At 47.9% G+C, this 15,740-nt stretch overlaps 1 protein-coding gene and 1 long non-coding RNA gene across 4 annotated transcripts in view; both read left to right on the plus strand.

Moving 5' to 3' along the window:
- Window positions 1-6,794, plus strand: part of USP10 (ubiquitin specific peptidase 10) — a 78,523-nt gene extending 71,729 nt beyond the window's left edge. For all 3 annotated transcript variants that reach the window (XM_054452680.2, XM_063654155.1, XM_063654154.1), the window contains 2 exons: window positions 1,992-2,057; window positions 5,767-6,794. In XM_054452680.2, coding sequence (XP_054308655.2) covers window positions 1,992-2,057; window positions 5,767-5,954 — 254 coding nt within the window. In that variant the 3' untranslated portion in view covers window positions 5,955-6,794. The remainder of the gene's footprint in view (window positions 1-1,991; window positions 2,058-5,766) is intronic.
- A 2,879-nt stretch (window positions 6,795-9,673) lies between these two features.
- LOC129015067 (uncharacterized) lies at window positions 9,674-15,517 on the plus strand. Its single transcript, XR_008494501.2, has 4 exons — window positions 9,674-9,782; window positions 12,969-13,104; window positions 13,201-13,276; window positions 15,151-15,517. It is a non-coding gene; the product is annotated as an uncharacterized LOC129015067 (long non-coding RNA).
- Window positions 15,518-15,740: the final 223 nt, after the last annotated feature.

The raw sequence follows: 15,740 nt of genomic DNA on the forward strand, positions 1-15,740 counted from the left end.
AATTTTAAAGAGCCCCAGGTTAAAGGCATCTTGCTAAAAGCACAGCTTCAAGAAGACTTTTCCTGAAAGCTTTAGAATTTGTGAAAACGTATAGTACAACACTGAGGCTTGATTGGGACTGTGATTAGCTAGAGAGGATTCTCAGAATATCGAGGTGTCTGGGAAGCAGAAAAGAGGACACTGGGCCTCACTCCTGGGTCTGGTAGAGGAACAAACCTGAACCGAGAGTCCTCTTCTCTCCATCCCCTGGCACAGCAACCCCACCTCACACCTCCTTCCATATAGATGACCCAGGACCTGTGGGCATGGCTGGCTTTTAGCCGGCTCCCTGTCTACCCTAGGGGCGCCCTATACCTTCCCTTGAAGACTCAGACACTGTCTGTCCCAGGCCGGCACACAAGAGCTATGCTTTCTGCTGACAGGCTTGGCTGCTGTGCCGGGTTTAGCGTCCGTCGCTCCTCTCACACTTCTAGCTGCTTTATCCCTCATCAGCAGATTGCTTTTTAATCCCATTTGAGGACCAGCTAGAGGAAGAAAGATGCCAGTGAGAATCATGTAACAGATCCTCCTCCCCATTTTATTCTATCCATCGGGAAACCTAGAATGCCAGCTAAGTCAAAGAAGGCATCCTCGGCCTCTGCTCCTGCATCTTCACTCGCCTCCAGATCAGCTGTCTGAGCTGACTTGGATGTTTTTCTACAGTGATTTTATTTTTATATCTTTTCTTGCTTGCTGTATTTTTATACCAGCTGCCACCTTCAATACATTGTCAAAATATGACATAAGTGGGGGCTGGGCGCAGTGGCTCATGCCTGTAATCCCAGCACTTTGGCAGGCCGAGGCAGGCAGATCACCTGAGGTCAGGAGTTCGAGACCAGCCTGACCAACATGGTGAAACCCCGACTCTTCTAAAAACACAAAAATTAGCCTAGCATGGTGGCGGGTGCCTGTAATCCTAGCTACTTGGGAGGCTGAGGCAGGAGAATCGCTTGAACCTGGGAAGCAGAGGTTGCTGAGATCATGCCACTGCACTCCAGCCTGGGCAACAGAGCAAGACTCCATCTCAAAAAAAAAAAAAAATGACATAAATGGGGGACAAGAGGACCTCACTTGGGTCATTGGGGAAGAAGTACAGATGGCTGCCTCGAACAGCACACCTTCGATGGACTCTTGTGTCGATGTAAGTGGTACTTCTGCACGAAGCAAGAGCGGGGAGTTCCCGCTTCGTAGCAGCTGGTAGACTGGTTCCTATTTGGAGAAATCGTGTTACTGTTCTGTAACTGAAGTTTTGTTTTGTTTTTTTTGTTTGTTTGTTTTCTCTTCGAGACGGAGTCTTGCTCTGTCACCCAGGCTGGAGTGCAGTGGCGCGATCTCAGCTCGCTGCAACCTCCGCCTGCCGGGTTCAAGTTATTCTCCTGCCTCAGCCTCCCGAGTAGCTGAGACTACAGCGGTGTGCCACCACGCCCGGGTAATTTTTTGTATTTTTAATAGAGACGGGGTTTCACTGTATTAGCCAGGATGGTCTCGATCTCCTGACCTCGTGATCGCCCGTTTCCGCCTCCCAAAGTGCTGGGATTACAGGCCTGAGCCACCGTACCTGGCCTGTAATTGAAGTTTTATGATCTGACGCATATGTAAAATATTTTAATTCTTGGATTTTTCGCAACTGTTTTTGTTTTTAAGTCAGTAGCTTTTTTCCTTTCCATTTTATAGAGCACCTGTTTTTAAGGGGCCTCCCACAGGAGCATCACAGCCTCGGCCGTTGCTCCTGTTTCTTTAGCAAGCTGGCTGCGCATTTTGTGTCCTGTTACGTCACATGGCGCATTTTCTTCATGAGTCAATTTTTATGCAACTAAAGGGATAGAGTGTTGTTTTGTTCCTGGTCTGACAGGCAGTTTACTTGCTGGGAAGAATGTCGTTAGCCATTTTTTGCTGCTGTTACCCTGAGCCTTTCTGAAAGTGCTTCAAGCTATTGATATTTTGTTTTCCAGAACTGCTTTCTCCAGGGGTTAAAAATAAGAATTTTAAATGCCACAGAACCTATCGGCTCTTTGCAGGTGAGTAAATTTGTACGACATTACTTCTTCATTAAAACACTGATGAAAGGGATTACAGCTGGGCACAGTTTTGCTGAAACACAACTTAGCGTAGCAACCAGATGCTGTACTTAGGTATCCCTGTGGCCTTGTGAGTCAGGGAGTCATGTGAGAGTTTTACCTGAAACTCTGCGTAGATGATGGATTATCATCTTGGCCCTGAGGACAGATAACAGAAGACCTTGCTCAAAGTGAACATTTCTGTCTTTGAGTCAGAGGAGGGAGTTTCAGGTTCCCAGGCTGGCTGTTTGAGAATGTGACCTCTCCCGGCTGTGCTTGTGGCATCTGTGGGTGACAGTGCTGTGGAGTTTCCACCACACCTGGTCACCCAGCCAGGTTGGGTAAGCGCGCCCCCAGCCGGTGATCCCTGCGTCCTCCTCCGTAGGTATTGTTAGGGCTGCTTGAGAGGGTGGGCCCGATTACACAAGCTCCTCGGCTGCCAGGCCCCCAGTCAGTCATGAGAAATCTCCCAAGAGGGTGAATGGCACCGCCTGTTCCCTCATGGGTGGGCCTTGAGACCTCTTCTGTCTCCTGGCTTAGGCTCCCTGCAGTGTCATTTTTTCTTCCACACCATCTTCCCTTTCGATTCTACCTTCCCTTTTATCCTTCTCTCTCTTTTATAGCATCATCTTTTATGCCTCTGAGTCTTTACCTCTTTGGATTGTTGCTGTTTGCAGCACTTTTGTTTGCTTCCCAGGCTGTTTTTATTAGATATTTCTAGCTTCTGTGTCTTCCCTCCTCTGGTGTGGCCTTTGGTAAGCCTGTTTGTATCGTAACATAACACTGCCATTTATTGACCTTCACACATGTATTGAACCTCTTCCCGAGATATTCTTTCATTTCCTTACATGTGTCCTAGGAGATGGGAGGTGGGATCCCTATTTTATAAAAGAATAAACCAGAACTCAAGGAAGAAAACTCACCACTCTGGCCTTCAGTGGCAGAGCAGGGCTTCAAGCTCCTGTCCACCTCAGCTCAAACCCGATGTTTTAGGAAGTTTGGCCAGTGGGTGAGGGCCCAGGGATGGGGGCCTTGGGGTGGGGGCCCAGGGGTGGGGACCCAGGGGTGAGGGCCCAGGGGTGGTGGCCCGGGGGTGAGGGCCCAGTGGGTGAGGCCCAGGGCCACACTGCAAGGTGCCAGGCTTCCCTCTCTTCCTCTCACTATTCATTTTTCCTTTTGACTCTCTTCTTTTCTCCCCCCGATCACAATTCCTCCTCAACTTGCTGGGCCTCAGATGGGACGGCCATGGGCACCATGCGCTTGTGGGTGTCTCCAGGCCTGTCGCCCCCTGCCTGGAATGGAAGGTCTGAGTCCTCAGACTCTGCAGCCAGCCAGTATCCTGCCTGGCTCCTTGGAGTGTGGCACCCAGGTCCCAGTGGGTGGCCAGCAGTTTCTCTGCCTTCTCCCTGCGCCTCTTCCCCTGGGGGCTCTTGCAGGGGACATCACTGGGCAGGGGCAGGGGCTAGGGATTGCTCATCTCCTGGTCAGGGCCCCAGTGTGAGCACACACCCCCCTCCCCAACACTGCAACCTGCCTCGCCCCAGGAGCTGGGCCTGGGTTGCTCTCCCCTGCCCTCCTGAATCCTCATCCCCTAACCCATTCTTTTTTTGAGATAGAGTTTCGCTCTGTTGCCCAGGCTGGAGTGCAGTGGCACAATCTCCATTCACTGCAACCTCTGCCTCCCGGGTTCAAGTGATTCTTGTGCCTCAGCCTCTCAGGTAGCTGGGATTACAGGTGTGCACCACCACATCCAGCTAATTTTTGTATTTTGAATAGAGACAAGGTTTCGCCCTTTCAGCCAGGCTGGAAGCCTATTCTGATCTTGGAAATGAGGTCGCTGGACTGGTTAGAATTACCTGTAGAATGAGCAAAGGAACACTTTTTAAGAACTGCTGTGATTGTGGGGCCTGGGAGAAGCAATCTCGCGCACGAGCTTTTCAGCTGGTTCTCAGTGCTCCTGTCAGGCGGGCTTGCAGGTGTGAGTGACACACGGCTCAGCCCGGGGTAGTTAACTGGGCTGCTGCTTATGAAACTAGAATGGTGACATGCAGTCCCCCTTGAAATTTTAGAATGGAGATGTCTTGTGGGAAAGACAAATTGGTAAAACTCCCAGGTCCTGCATATTCTACTGATGGTCGCTTTGAAGCAAAACTCTTAGCCCAGTCAGTTAGGTCTGTGAGGTGAAGATCTAGGACAGAAGTCTCAGAGTAAACTTGGGATCCAAGGGACGTGCTGCTGTCATGGGTGCTTCCTGCCCTTTCACAGGATGGCTGTGACTTGTGCAGTACGGGATGAAGCTGTGCCCTTGGATTGGCTGTGTCCCTGGCTCTCCGACGTACGGGCCTCACAGTCTTGCTGTCCCTATGCTGTTCAGTCTCGTCCGGGGTCCCTGCACAGAGGATTTCTTTGTGCAGAGCCCAGGAGTCTGACTGGTGGCCTCAGTCATAAGCACTGTCCTCTAGCCAGCCAAGGTCCCTGGCCCAGAGAGGACTGAAGCCTCCTGCTGTCATTTAGCCCCTCCACGTGACAACTGCGACTAGAACCTGGTGATGTTTGGTCTTGTTTTAGTGCTGAAATTCCCTACCAGCCAAGTCTTGCACCTCTCCTGGTTCCTGTTCTTTTGTGCCATTGATGGTGGACACAGCTTAGCAGGCTGCCCTGTCATTCCTCCTGGAACGCTGCCGGACTGCCGCCTTCCTGAGGCTGGTGTCTGCTGCTGGCCAGGCAGACTTCTGCCCCTCTGCTCCATAGAAGTGGAGGATGTGTTCTGTGGCTGTCTTAATGTTTTTATGACATCTTCTACAGATTTTTTTTTTAGGCCTTTGACTAGGGCTTCTTGGTTATAGGATTTTTTTTTAAGTAAATAACGTGTGTGTGTGTGTGTGTGTGTGTGTGTGTGTTTTGTTCTGTTAAAACATAGAAAAATGGGTAACTTTTTTAAAGGCAAATGTGTAACTACCAGCACCATCTCCACAGTGCCCCACCACAGCTCCACGCTCGAGCGACCGTGGTTAGCAGTCCCAGTGTCCTTCCTGCCGTGTGGGCCGGCACCGGGAGATTGTGTCCCGTGTCGTTAGGGTAGATGGGCCACAGAAGGCCTAAGGACCTTGTTTTCTCATTTAATATACCATAAGCATATTCCTGCATCACCATTCTTAATCTATTCCATGAAAAAATAAATTGTGTTATTTTAATATAATTTACTCATCAGTCATTTCTTCTAGTGGCCGTTAAGGTTTTCCATTTTTTCACTGTCCATAGTGAATCTCTGTCCAAGATGCAGATAATCTCTTCAGGACAGTCTAGAAGTAGAGTCAGCCACAACCAAGGGCATGAGCCAGGTCTCCAGGTCTGTATAGCTGATGGCTGTGTAGGAGTGTCTTTGTGAGGTGTGGGACATTTTAAATATGTCGTTAATATGCGTACATGCACACATGTGTATCTATCTGACTTACCCTTACCTTGCAGTTATATAAAAGTTTTTATTATGGATTGCTTGCATGTTTGAGTTGAAATAGCATTGGTTTGTGTAATGACATCTCTCTGTCCCACCTACTTTGGAGAGGGGTTTTATGCATAAGATGCATCCCTGGAGGGAAGTCGGCGGAGACCTGTAATGATTGGTGTGCAGTGCTGTTCTCACTCTGCTGCCTGCTGGGCTCTCTTCCAGTGGTCTACCATCACGGCAACAGTGCGACAGGTGGCCATTACACTACAGATGTCTTCCAGATCGGTCTGAATGGCTGGCTGCGCATCGATGACCAGACAGTCAAGGTGATCAACCAGTACCAGGTGGTGAAACCAACTGCTGAACGCACAGCCTACCTCCTGTATTACCGCCGAGTGGACCTGCTGTAAACCCTGTGTGCGCTGTGTGTGCGCCCAGTGCCCGCTTCGTAGGACACCACCTCACACTCACTTCCCGCCTCTCTTTAGTGGCTCTTTAGAGAGAAACTCTTTCTCCCTTTGCAAAAATGGGCTAGAATGAAAAGGAGATGCCTTGGGGTTCGTGCACAACATAGCGTCTGTTGACTCTAACTTCCAAATCAAAATCATTTGGTTGAAACAGACTGTTGCTTGATTTTAGAAAATACACAAAAACCCATATTTCTGAAATAATGCTGATTCCTGAGATAAGAAAGTGGATTTGATCCCCAGTCTCATTGCTTAGTAGAATAAATCCTGCACCAGCAACAACACTTGTAAATTTGTGAAAATGAATTTTATCTTTCCTTAAAAAAGAAATTTTTTAATCCATCACACTTTTCTTCCCTACCCTTTAGTTTTTGATAAATGATAAAAATGAGCCAGTTATCAAAGAAGAACTAGTTCTTACTTCAAAAGAAAAATAAACATAAAAAATAAGTTGCTGGTTCCTAACAGGAAAAATTTTAATAATTGTACTGAGAGAAACTGCTTACGTACACATTGCAGATCAAATATTTGGAGTTAAAATGTTAGTCTACATAGATGGGTGATTGTAACTTTATTGCCATTAAAAGATTTCAAATTGCATTCATGCTTCTGTGTACACATAATGAAAAATGGGCAAATAATGAAGATCTCTCCTTCAGTCTGCTCTGTTTAATTCTGCTGTCTGCTCTTCTCTAATGCTGCGTCCCTAATTGTACACAGTTTAGTGATATCTAGGAGTATAAAGTTGTCGCCCATCAATAAAAATCACAACGTTGGTTTAAAGGTGTGCATGTTTCTTTGAATGCGAATGCCTTTTCGGGTAACTGAAATTCATGGGGGCACGAGTTTGCCTCCAGAATTAAAATGCGCCCTTCGATCAGCTCGACGTGTTTGTGGAAGCTGAACCACCGCTCAGGTTATGCTTGTTTAGTATTTTCAAATGGATTAACTAGTGATTTGGGTAAATGAAATTTTTGACTCTTCGATTGGCAGAAAGGACGAGGTTTTCTCCCCTTCCCTTCCTCATCCCTTGTTTCTATAGCCCAGCATTTTCAATATCACCAAAATAGTTGCTGTAGATCAAGGCTAAACGCTCTCCAATTGAGTGCCACTGGGGTCGCTTGGCAGTGCCTCTAGACGCCACCCTCAGTAGTGGGAAGGAAGCCTTCTGAGACGGAAGACATGGAGAGAGGGATGTCACGTGCAGGGGTGCCTGTGCCCCGGCTTCTGGCCCTGTGTGGATGATTGCAGTGTCCTGAGATCTACAGAGAAGGGGTTTTAACGTGGTCCGAGCCTTTCTCTCAAGTTCTTCCTCTTACCATCTGGTATTTCTGATTGTCGCCTGGTGCCATCTGGGGTTCAGAGCTTCCTAAACTTAAAAAGTCTTGTCCGTCTAACCTACTTACCCTTTGTAATTCTATTCTGATTTGCTTGGCTGCATTATAAGTCATATTGAGAGGAGAAGCCAGCTGGACTTCCTGGGTCGAGTGGGGACTTGGAGAACTTTTCTGTCTTCCAAGAGGATTGTAAAATGCACCAATCAGCACTCTGTAGCTAGGATTGTAAAACGCACCAATCAGCACTCTGTAGCTAGCAAGAGGTTTGTAAAATGCACCAATCAGCACTCTGTAAAAATGTACCAGTCAGTGCTCTAGCTAGCAAGGGGTTTGTAAAATGCACCAATCAGCGCTCTGTAAAAATGTACCAGTCAGTGCTCTAGCTAGCAAGGGGTTTGTAAAATGCACCAATTGGTGCTCTGTAAAACGCACCAATCAGCAGGAGTCTAAAAGTAGCCAGTCGCAGGGAGGACTGAAAAAAGAGCACTCTGATAGGACAAAAACAGAACATGGGAGGGGACAAATAAGGGAATAAAAGCTGGCCACCCCAGCCAGCAGTGGCAACCCGTTTGGGTCCCCTTCCACACTGGAAGCTTTGTTCTTTTGCTCTTCACAATAAATCTTGCTGCTGCTCACTCTTTGGGTCCGTGCCTTTTTTAAGAGCTGTAACACTCACCGTGAAGGTCCAGGGCTCCATTCTTGAAGTCAGTGAGACCATGAACCCACTGGAAGGAACCAACTCTGGACACAATATTATAATTAGCTTCTCATTAAAATAATGTGCAGTTCCTATGGAAGCCAGATTAACTTTGGGGCAACCACCCACACCAGCAGCAATAAGCCAGCGAAAAGATAAAACCCCATCCTGAAGCACTTGGTTGAATGTGTACGTTGTGATGCTTGACCCAGCCTCTACGATTGGTGTTGATCATTCACCCTATGCAGTATAAAGTGACTTTGTCACTGCCGTGTCCCATGTGTGTGAGTGTCCTCTCTGGAAAGGGGCCCTCCGAGCTGGGGAAACCTTTTCACAGGAAGCTGGAACGAGAGGCCAGACAAAAGCATGCAGTTACTAGGTCCGCCAAACCTGCTTCTGAATCTTAAAACCTGTCCTGTATATTCAGATAGAAGGTTTCTCTCAGATATCGTTCAGTGGTCTCTCCATCATTTCATTTGCTAAGATACATATTTTGTCAACCTCAAAATATGTTGGAAATGATTGCGCTCTAAAATTGCCTTTGAAAGTTCCCCAGTCCCTTTGAAGAGTGGCTAGAGATTCTCTCCATTGGGACATTGCCGTATCTTGGTCTGCCGGTGACAGCTGGCAATAACACATCTGCTCTGAGGGGTGCTGCCCTGTCTGGTGTACCTGGCCTTTTAAATTCAACTGCCTGGTAAGCAGCAAAGGGCCCCTCTGTTAACCCATCTATGCTGATAGAAAGATGCAAGCTGGTGCTAGCGAGACAGCCTGCAAAACGCCTGTGTTGTTTTGGGCTGTTAGAACAAAAATACCATAGTCTGAGTGGCTTAGACAACAAACATTTATTTCTCACAGTTCTAGAGGCTAGAAGTCCAAGAGCAGATGCCAGCAGACCTGTCTGGGGAAGGCCTGCTTCTTGGCCTGGAGACAGCCACTTTCTCACTGTGTCTTCACAGGGCAGAGTGAGCCCTGGTCTGTTTCTCTTACAAGGACACTCATCCCACTGTGGGCCTCCACCTTTGTGATTTCATCTACACCTAAAAGGCCCCGCTTCCTAGTATTCCACTGGGGGTTCAGGCTTCAAAGATGAATACTGGGGGGGGGGACACAAACGGAGCCCATAACCTCATGCCACCTGACTCCTGAGGTGGTATTTGTGATGAACGTGTGGCTGTCCAAGTTTTGTTTTGCTCAGGCAGGATCAGCACACACCCAGCCACAGACAGGGTAGACCAGATGAGGGCAGAATATGGTCCCTCAAATGAATAATTGGCCCAGGGATACAGAATTAGGTAATTCTAGCAAATCCAGACATTTTCTAGGGTCCCAGTGAATTTTGGGTCTGTCCCTGTTAGCTGTTCTTGAGATTTTGCACTCAACTTGTGACGGTTAATACGGAGTGTCAACTTGATTGGATTGAAGGATGCAAAGTATTGTTTCTGGGTGTGTCTGTGAGGATGTTGCCAAAGGAGATTAACGTTTGCATCAGTGGGCTGAGAAAGGCAGACCCGCCCCCAGTCTGGGTGGGCACCATCTAATCAGCTGCCGGCGTGGCCGGAATAAAAGCAGGCAGGAGAATGTGGAAAGACTAGACCAGTCTTGTGGCCTCCGTCTTTCTGCTGTGCTGGATGCTTCCTGCCCTTGAACATAGGACTCCAAGTTCTTCAGCTTTGGGACTTGGATTGGCTTCCTTGCTCCTCAGCCTGCAGACGGCCTACTGTGGGACCCCTTCTTGTAAGTCAATACTCCTTAATAAACTCCCCTTTATATATACGTCTACCTATAAGTTCTGTCCCTCTAGAGAACCCTAACACATAACGTTTCTATTTTATGTTGCAACATTTAATGTTTTTGTAAGTTTCATAGTACTGTTGCCTAACTTTAGGTTATTTACTTTGGGAACTTTGCTCATTAACCGTGGTGCTGAGGCTACAAACTTAGTGATTTTCCTTCATTATCATTTAACATGTCTTTGTAGGTGACATTTAAATCAAAGTGAATGGTTACATTTTTAGTATGTTATAGGGAGATTTTCCTTGCATTTGTCAGTTGTTGACAACAAGCCTTGGAAGTTCTCTTACAGGGAAGATGTCATGAAGTTTACCTGGTTGGTATGTTATTTGTCCACTAGCCAAGAAAGTGCAAGCCACTGTGTGTTTGGGGCAGGATGAAGAATGCAGGTCATTCTGGTCTCCATTGGTGTAACTATGGTTCAGCCACCCGAGTGGCTCACAGTGGCATTCTGCTTTCATTTCTCTCTCTCTTTCTTTTCCTTTTTTTTTTTTTTTTTTTTTTGAGATAGAGTTTTGCCCTTGTTGCCCAAGCTGGAGTGCAGCGGCGCAATCTCAGCTCACCGCACCCTCCACCACCCAGGTTCAAGCGATTGTTCTGCATGTGCCACCATGCACCGAGATTTTACCATGTTGGTCAAGCTTGTCTCGAACTCCTGACCTCAGGTGATCCACCTCCCTCGGCCTCCCAACGTGCTGGGATTACAGGCGTGAGCCACTGCGCCCGGCCCCTGCTTTCATTGCTTGATGTCGTTGGTCATACCATCCTAGTCTAATGTGTGGGCAATGTGAGCAGGAACTTTGCAGTCAGCAAAGGCATCATCTTAGAATGTCTTTTATTTGGTGACGTTTCTGATTATCGCTGTCATAGACTGCTTATACTTGACCAGGCCAACTGGTTACAAAGTGACAAGCATAGTCCAAGTCAGTGGCTTTTGAACTATGGGAAATAACCCAATAAACCAGTGAGCTAGTATTGTACAGCCAACTCACGTTCATGAGTCAACGAGAATGAGCAAGTTGTGGCAGTGTGGACGCAGCAGTCTCTTGGCTTCATTTCTCTTGGGAAGTGCTGAGTGCCTCACAAGAACTAAAAACAACAAGAGAGACAGAAGACGCACAGTTTTTCTGGTACTTCTCTGGCTTGAGAAGGAAAAATATCTTGACTGAACCTACTGAAGGCAGTACCTCTATACCAATTTCCTGAGGGTCAGTGGACTTAGATTAGACAAAAATGTTAGTGTTTTAAAAATCCATGTCTAGCAAGGCCAAGTGGTAATAGCCAACTCTACACGAAGTGTTTTGTTTTTCCTTTATTTTATTGTATTGTTTTTTTGTTTTTTTCTGAGACAGAGTCTTGCTCTTGTTGTCCAGGCTGGAGTGCAATGGCATAATCTCAACTCACTGCAACCTTCACCTCCCGGGTTCAAGTGATTCTCCTGTCTCAGCCTCTTGAGTAGCTGGGATTACAGGCACCTGCCACCACACCCAGATAATTTTTGTATTTTTGGTAGAGACGGGGTTTTGCCGTGTTGCCCAGGCTGGTCTTGAACTCCTGACCTCGTGATCCATGTGCCTCGGCCTCCCAAAGTGCTGGGATTACAGGCATGAGCCAACACGCCCGGCATGTTTTTCCTTTAAAATCAGTCATAGCAAAAGTCACCGAGCAGACACTATTCTGCCTTCTTCAGACATTTTCTCTGGCTTCCTAGGAATTGAGGTTTTTTTGTTGTTTTTGTTTGTTTGTTTGTTTTAGTGTTATTCATCTTTTAGACTGGCCGTTCCCATCTTATTTACACCTTTTGGAGAAAAATTAACTTGCTCGAAAATGAAATGCACCCGATAGCATCTGCTGGCTTTAGCTCGTGGTGATGTTCCTTTATTAACAAGTGACCAAATGCTTCATTCTCTTTTCTGATTGTTTCCCTCCCTTTCCTCATCCCCCACCTCAACAAGACATGTTACCTCATTTTAATTAGCAAGTGTACATTTTTTTCCAGTGGGATTTAAATTGTACGTTTGCTTCTTGGTCGTACATGCATTTTGTTTCACAGATTTAGTCGTGTCTCCTGTTGTTCTGTGGTCAGGATAAGGGATCATTTGCTAGGCACTGATTTGCTGAGCACAGTAGTATTTTGTCGAGTGGCCCTTCCTTGGAAACAACTGGCAAGTAAGCAAACCTGTAAATCACTGTACTGTACTGTATTTGCAGTAAAGGGAATTTACACAGTGCTTGCTGCTGTGGTATTTGCAAACTATTTTGACTCTAGGATTTCACACAGTGATATGCTTAAGATATTTTTATGTAATTTTTTTTTTTTTTTTTTTTTTTTGACAGAGTCTCACTCTGTAGCCCAGGCTGGAGTGCGGTGGTGTGGTCTTGGCTCACTGCAACCTCCGCCCACCGGGTTCAAGCGATTCTCCCTCCTCAACCTCCCTCATAGCTGGGATTAGAGGTGCACGCCACCACACCTAGGTAATTTTTGTATTGTTAGTAGAGATAGAGTTTCACCATGTTGGCCAGGATGGTCTTGAACACCTGGCCCCAAGGGATCCGCCCACCTCGAATTCCCAAAGTGCTGGGATCACAGGTGTGAACCACCGCGGACGGCCTATAAAAACTCTTTATCACTTTCATTTTCTTGTAGACTCCCATTTAAGTTCTTGCTCTGTTTTGGGGGAAAGTGTTTATTGTTTGATTTTCTAATAATGAAAACATTAGAGTAGCTTCATTTATGCTGCCTGTTTCAAGCCAATACACTGCTCAGCTGTGTTTGTGTATTTGGAAAGTCCCCTGATAGGAAATTTCTGAGGGGTGCCTGTGTTGTTGCCACATTTGAGAACTAGACAAAATCTAACTCTGTGTCTTTTTTTTTTCTTTTTCCCCTATTATTTGGTTTTTTTTTTTTTTAACATCTTCACCCCTCTGGAGCGTGTTTTGGTTCATGGGATCAGGCCATGGGCCCTGGTTTTCGAGGTATAGCCTTGGGTTTCTTGGGTTGGGTCTGATAAACCTGAGCTTGGACCTCCCACGTGTCCTTCAAAGAAAGCAATTATTTTCGCCTATTTTCTGAGTATGATGGTATTTTCCATTTGATTTAACAAAAAAATTCTTCCTCTGCTTTAAAAGACTGAAAGCCTCCCTGTAAGGTGCTGATTGACTTCCAGATCTGAGGACCCCGTCTCCGCCTCATTCCTCCTGTTTCCATCAGAAGGCACAGGTCTGGTTCTCAGCGCCACCGACCTGTCTGTCCCTCTCTGCACAGGTAACCACTTATTTATTGCTGCTTAAAGTAGAGCTTCTGATACCCATGGGGTGGGCAAGAGACCCTGACATTCTTGTCTTATTTTATCTCACACAGTTTACTCCTGGGCTCTGCAGAGAGAAGTCAGTGCCTCAATTTTCCACTGAAATATGCACCCTTGACATCCTGGCAGGTGAGCGGTGCCCCCTCAGGGCTAATACAGTGACATAAAATGTGTCATATTTTTGGCTGTGCGGTGGCTCATGCCTGTAATCCCCGCACTTTGGGTGGCCGAGGCGGGCCGACTGCCTGAACTCAGGAGTTGGAGACCAGCCTGGCCAACATGGTGAAACCCCATCTCTACTAAAAATACAAAAATTAGCCAGGCATGGTGGCATGCACCTGTAGTCCCAGCTACTTGGGAGACTGAGGCAGGAAAATCACTTGAACCCGGGAGGCGGGGGTTGCAGTGATCTGAGATTGCGCCACTGCACTCCAGCCTGGGCGACCGAGTGACACTTGGTCTCAAAAAAAAATTAATTGTCATAATTTTGAAAAAGTATATTAGCTTTGCAATGAGTAAAGTTCACTCTCTAGGAAGATATCCCTGTTTCCTGTGGCATCAAACGCTCCCTGCCACGCTGGGAGGCCACACCTCACGGCGCCGGAGTGCACCCTTCAGTGGGGTCTTCTGCTGTGACCGAAAGAAGGATGCAGCCGGGCCTGCTGCCAAGGCTAGGGTCTGAGACCTGCAGTGTGTCCATGGATATCAGATGTTGAGCCACAGGGGACCAGCAGCCCACAGCAGCACCCTCGGTGGCCACCTTAGGGTGTTCCTGTGGGTCTCCCCCACCAGCACCTCCCTCCAGCTTTCCTGCCTCCATCCCCTCTCCAGGACACTTCCTCCTCTGGCTAAAGGTTTGGCACCTTTCATTTGAGAGAGATTAACAGCGAACACACGGGGCTTTCTGCAGGCCAGGGCTGCTGCTGAGCTTTTGCCAGGGATTTGGTCCTCTGCCAAGCCCATGCATAGTTTCTGTCTGCATTGTGCAGTTGGGGACTTGGCACCTGCCCAGCACCTATGCTTGGGGCCCCTCCTCTGTGCTGCAGGCAGGTGTTCACACCCTTTCATACCCGGTTTCCGCTCCCTGCAGCCCACCCTGCTTGACGAGGTCATCACTGGTGCTTAGGAGTAAACTGGAATGGCAGACAGAGCCCAGTGGATGTTGCAGAGAAACAGAAGGAAAAAGATGTGCATGACGCCTCAGTGCTTGCAGCATTAAAGCAGAAAGAAAAAAAAAAAAGTGAAGTAGCACAATGATTAAATAGTTGGGTGCCTGCACAGGTGGCCCGGTGCCTCCTCTGGGTAGTGGCTGGGAGTGGCACTGTCCCCCAGGCCCAGAGGCAGGAGCAAGCAAGGTAGCAGGTGTGATCCATTAGCACAGCTGATGCTCAGTCACGGTGGCCCTGGCAGTCCTCAGAGGGCCCCCGCCATGCCTGGGAGAGGAGGGGCTGCAGTCCATGCCCAGTGAATGCACCACCTGCCTGACATCGCAGCGTCCACTCCAGCAGATGCGACATCACGCCCAGTGAGGTCTGAACAGGGACCCTCAGCGGTGGGCCCACAGGTGCACATGAGTGATGACCATAGCTGCCCCCTGGTTGTGCCCTCCTGGGCAGGAAGCACACCAGGGAGCCCTGGCAGAGCAGGCCCTTAGGGAACACCCAGGAGGGCCTGGGGCTGGGGCCTCAATTCTGGGCAGCCAGCCTTCGGGAGCTTGGTCACGCGCCTACCTGGACCTGTGCCCCTGCCTGCCCCATCCCTCGTTAGAATCCCAGCCCTCCTGGCTGTTCTGGGTACTCTGATCAAGCCGGACAGTGCTAGTTCAGCATTGAGATAGTGTGTCCTGTCTGGTCAGGGACCACCAGGGTAGAGAGACGTTCACTCCTAAGTTCCCACTGAAAAACAGCACGAGGGTATTGGGCAACCAGGTGAAGACTGTTCCAGAGCCAGTTATCCCAGAGGAGCTAGGAAGCCTTTCCCTCTGCTGTCTTCCTTTTACTCAGACGCGTCCTCCAGAGCTGGCTGCATACGCATTCCCTCTGCTTTCCTGGAAGTCCCCTCCTTTCCATCTACAATGGGACTTTTAAAAAAACTCCCAGTCACTAGTGCACAAGAAGAACCATTCAAAGCCGGCATCCAACCTCAGATTTGGAGCAACCTAAGATTTGTTCGCAAAGGAACAGAACGATAAAGCTTCAACCCACCCACGTTTATAACTGAGAAGAAAGCACACACTTCATTTGGTAAATAAAGCAAACAACTGAAAGTATGCTTTGCTTTGACTCTGTTTTGAGGCCAGTTAGGGGATGGAAAGGGTGAGGCTAAGCAGGTAAAGGAAATGGAAGAGGTCAGGAGAAGGAAAATGTGAGCTAGGCCGGTGGCTCACGCCTGTAATCCCAACACTCTGGGAGCCCAGGCAGGAGGATCATTTGAGTCCAGGAGTTTGACACCAGCCTGGGTGACATAATGAGACTTTGTCTCTACTAAAAAAAAAAAAAAAAAAAAAAAAAAATTAAAAGCAGTAATAAAAGGAAAATGTAGATGGGAGAAGCAACTGAGAAGAGAGGGGAGAGTGAGAAGGAATGAGCAGGGA

Source organism: Pongo pygmaeus, chromosome 18, assembly GCF_028885625.2.
Source record: "Pongo pygmaeus isolate AG05252 chromosome 18, NHGRI_mPonPyg2-v2.0_pri, whole genome shotgun sequence".
NCBI lineage: Eukaryota > Metazoa > Chordata > Mammalia > Primates > Hominidae > Pongo > Pongo pygmaeus.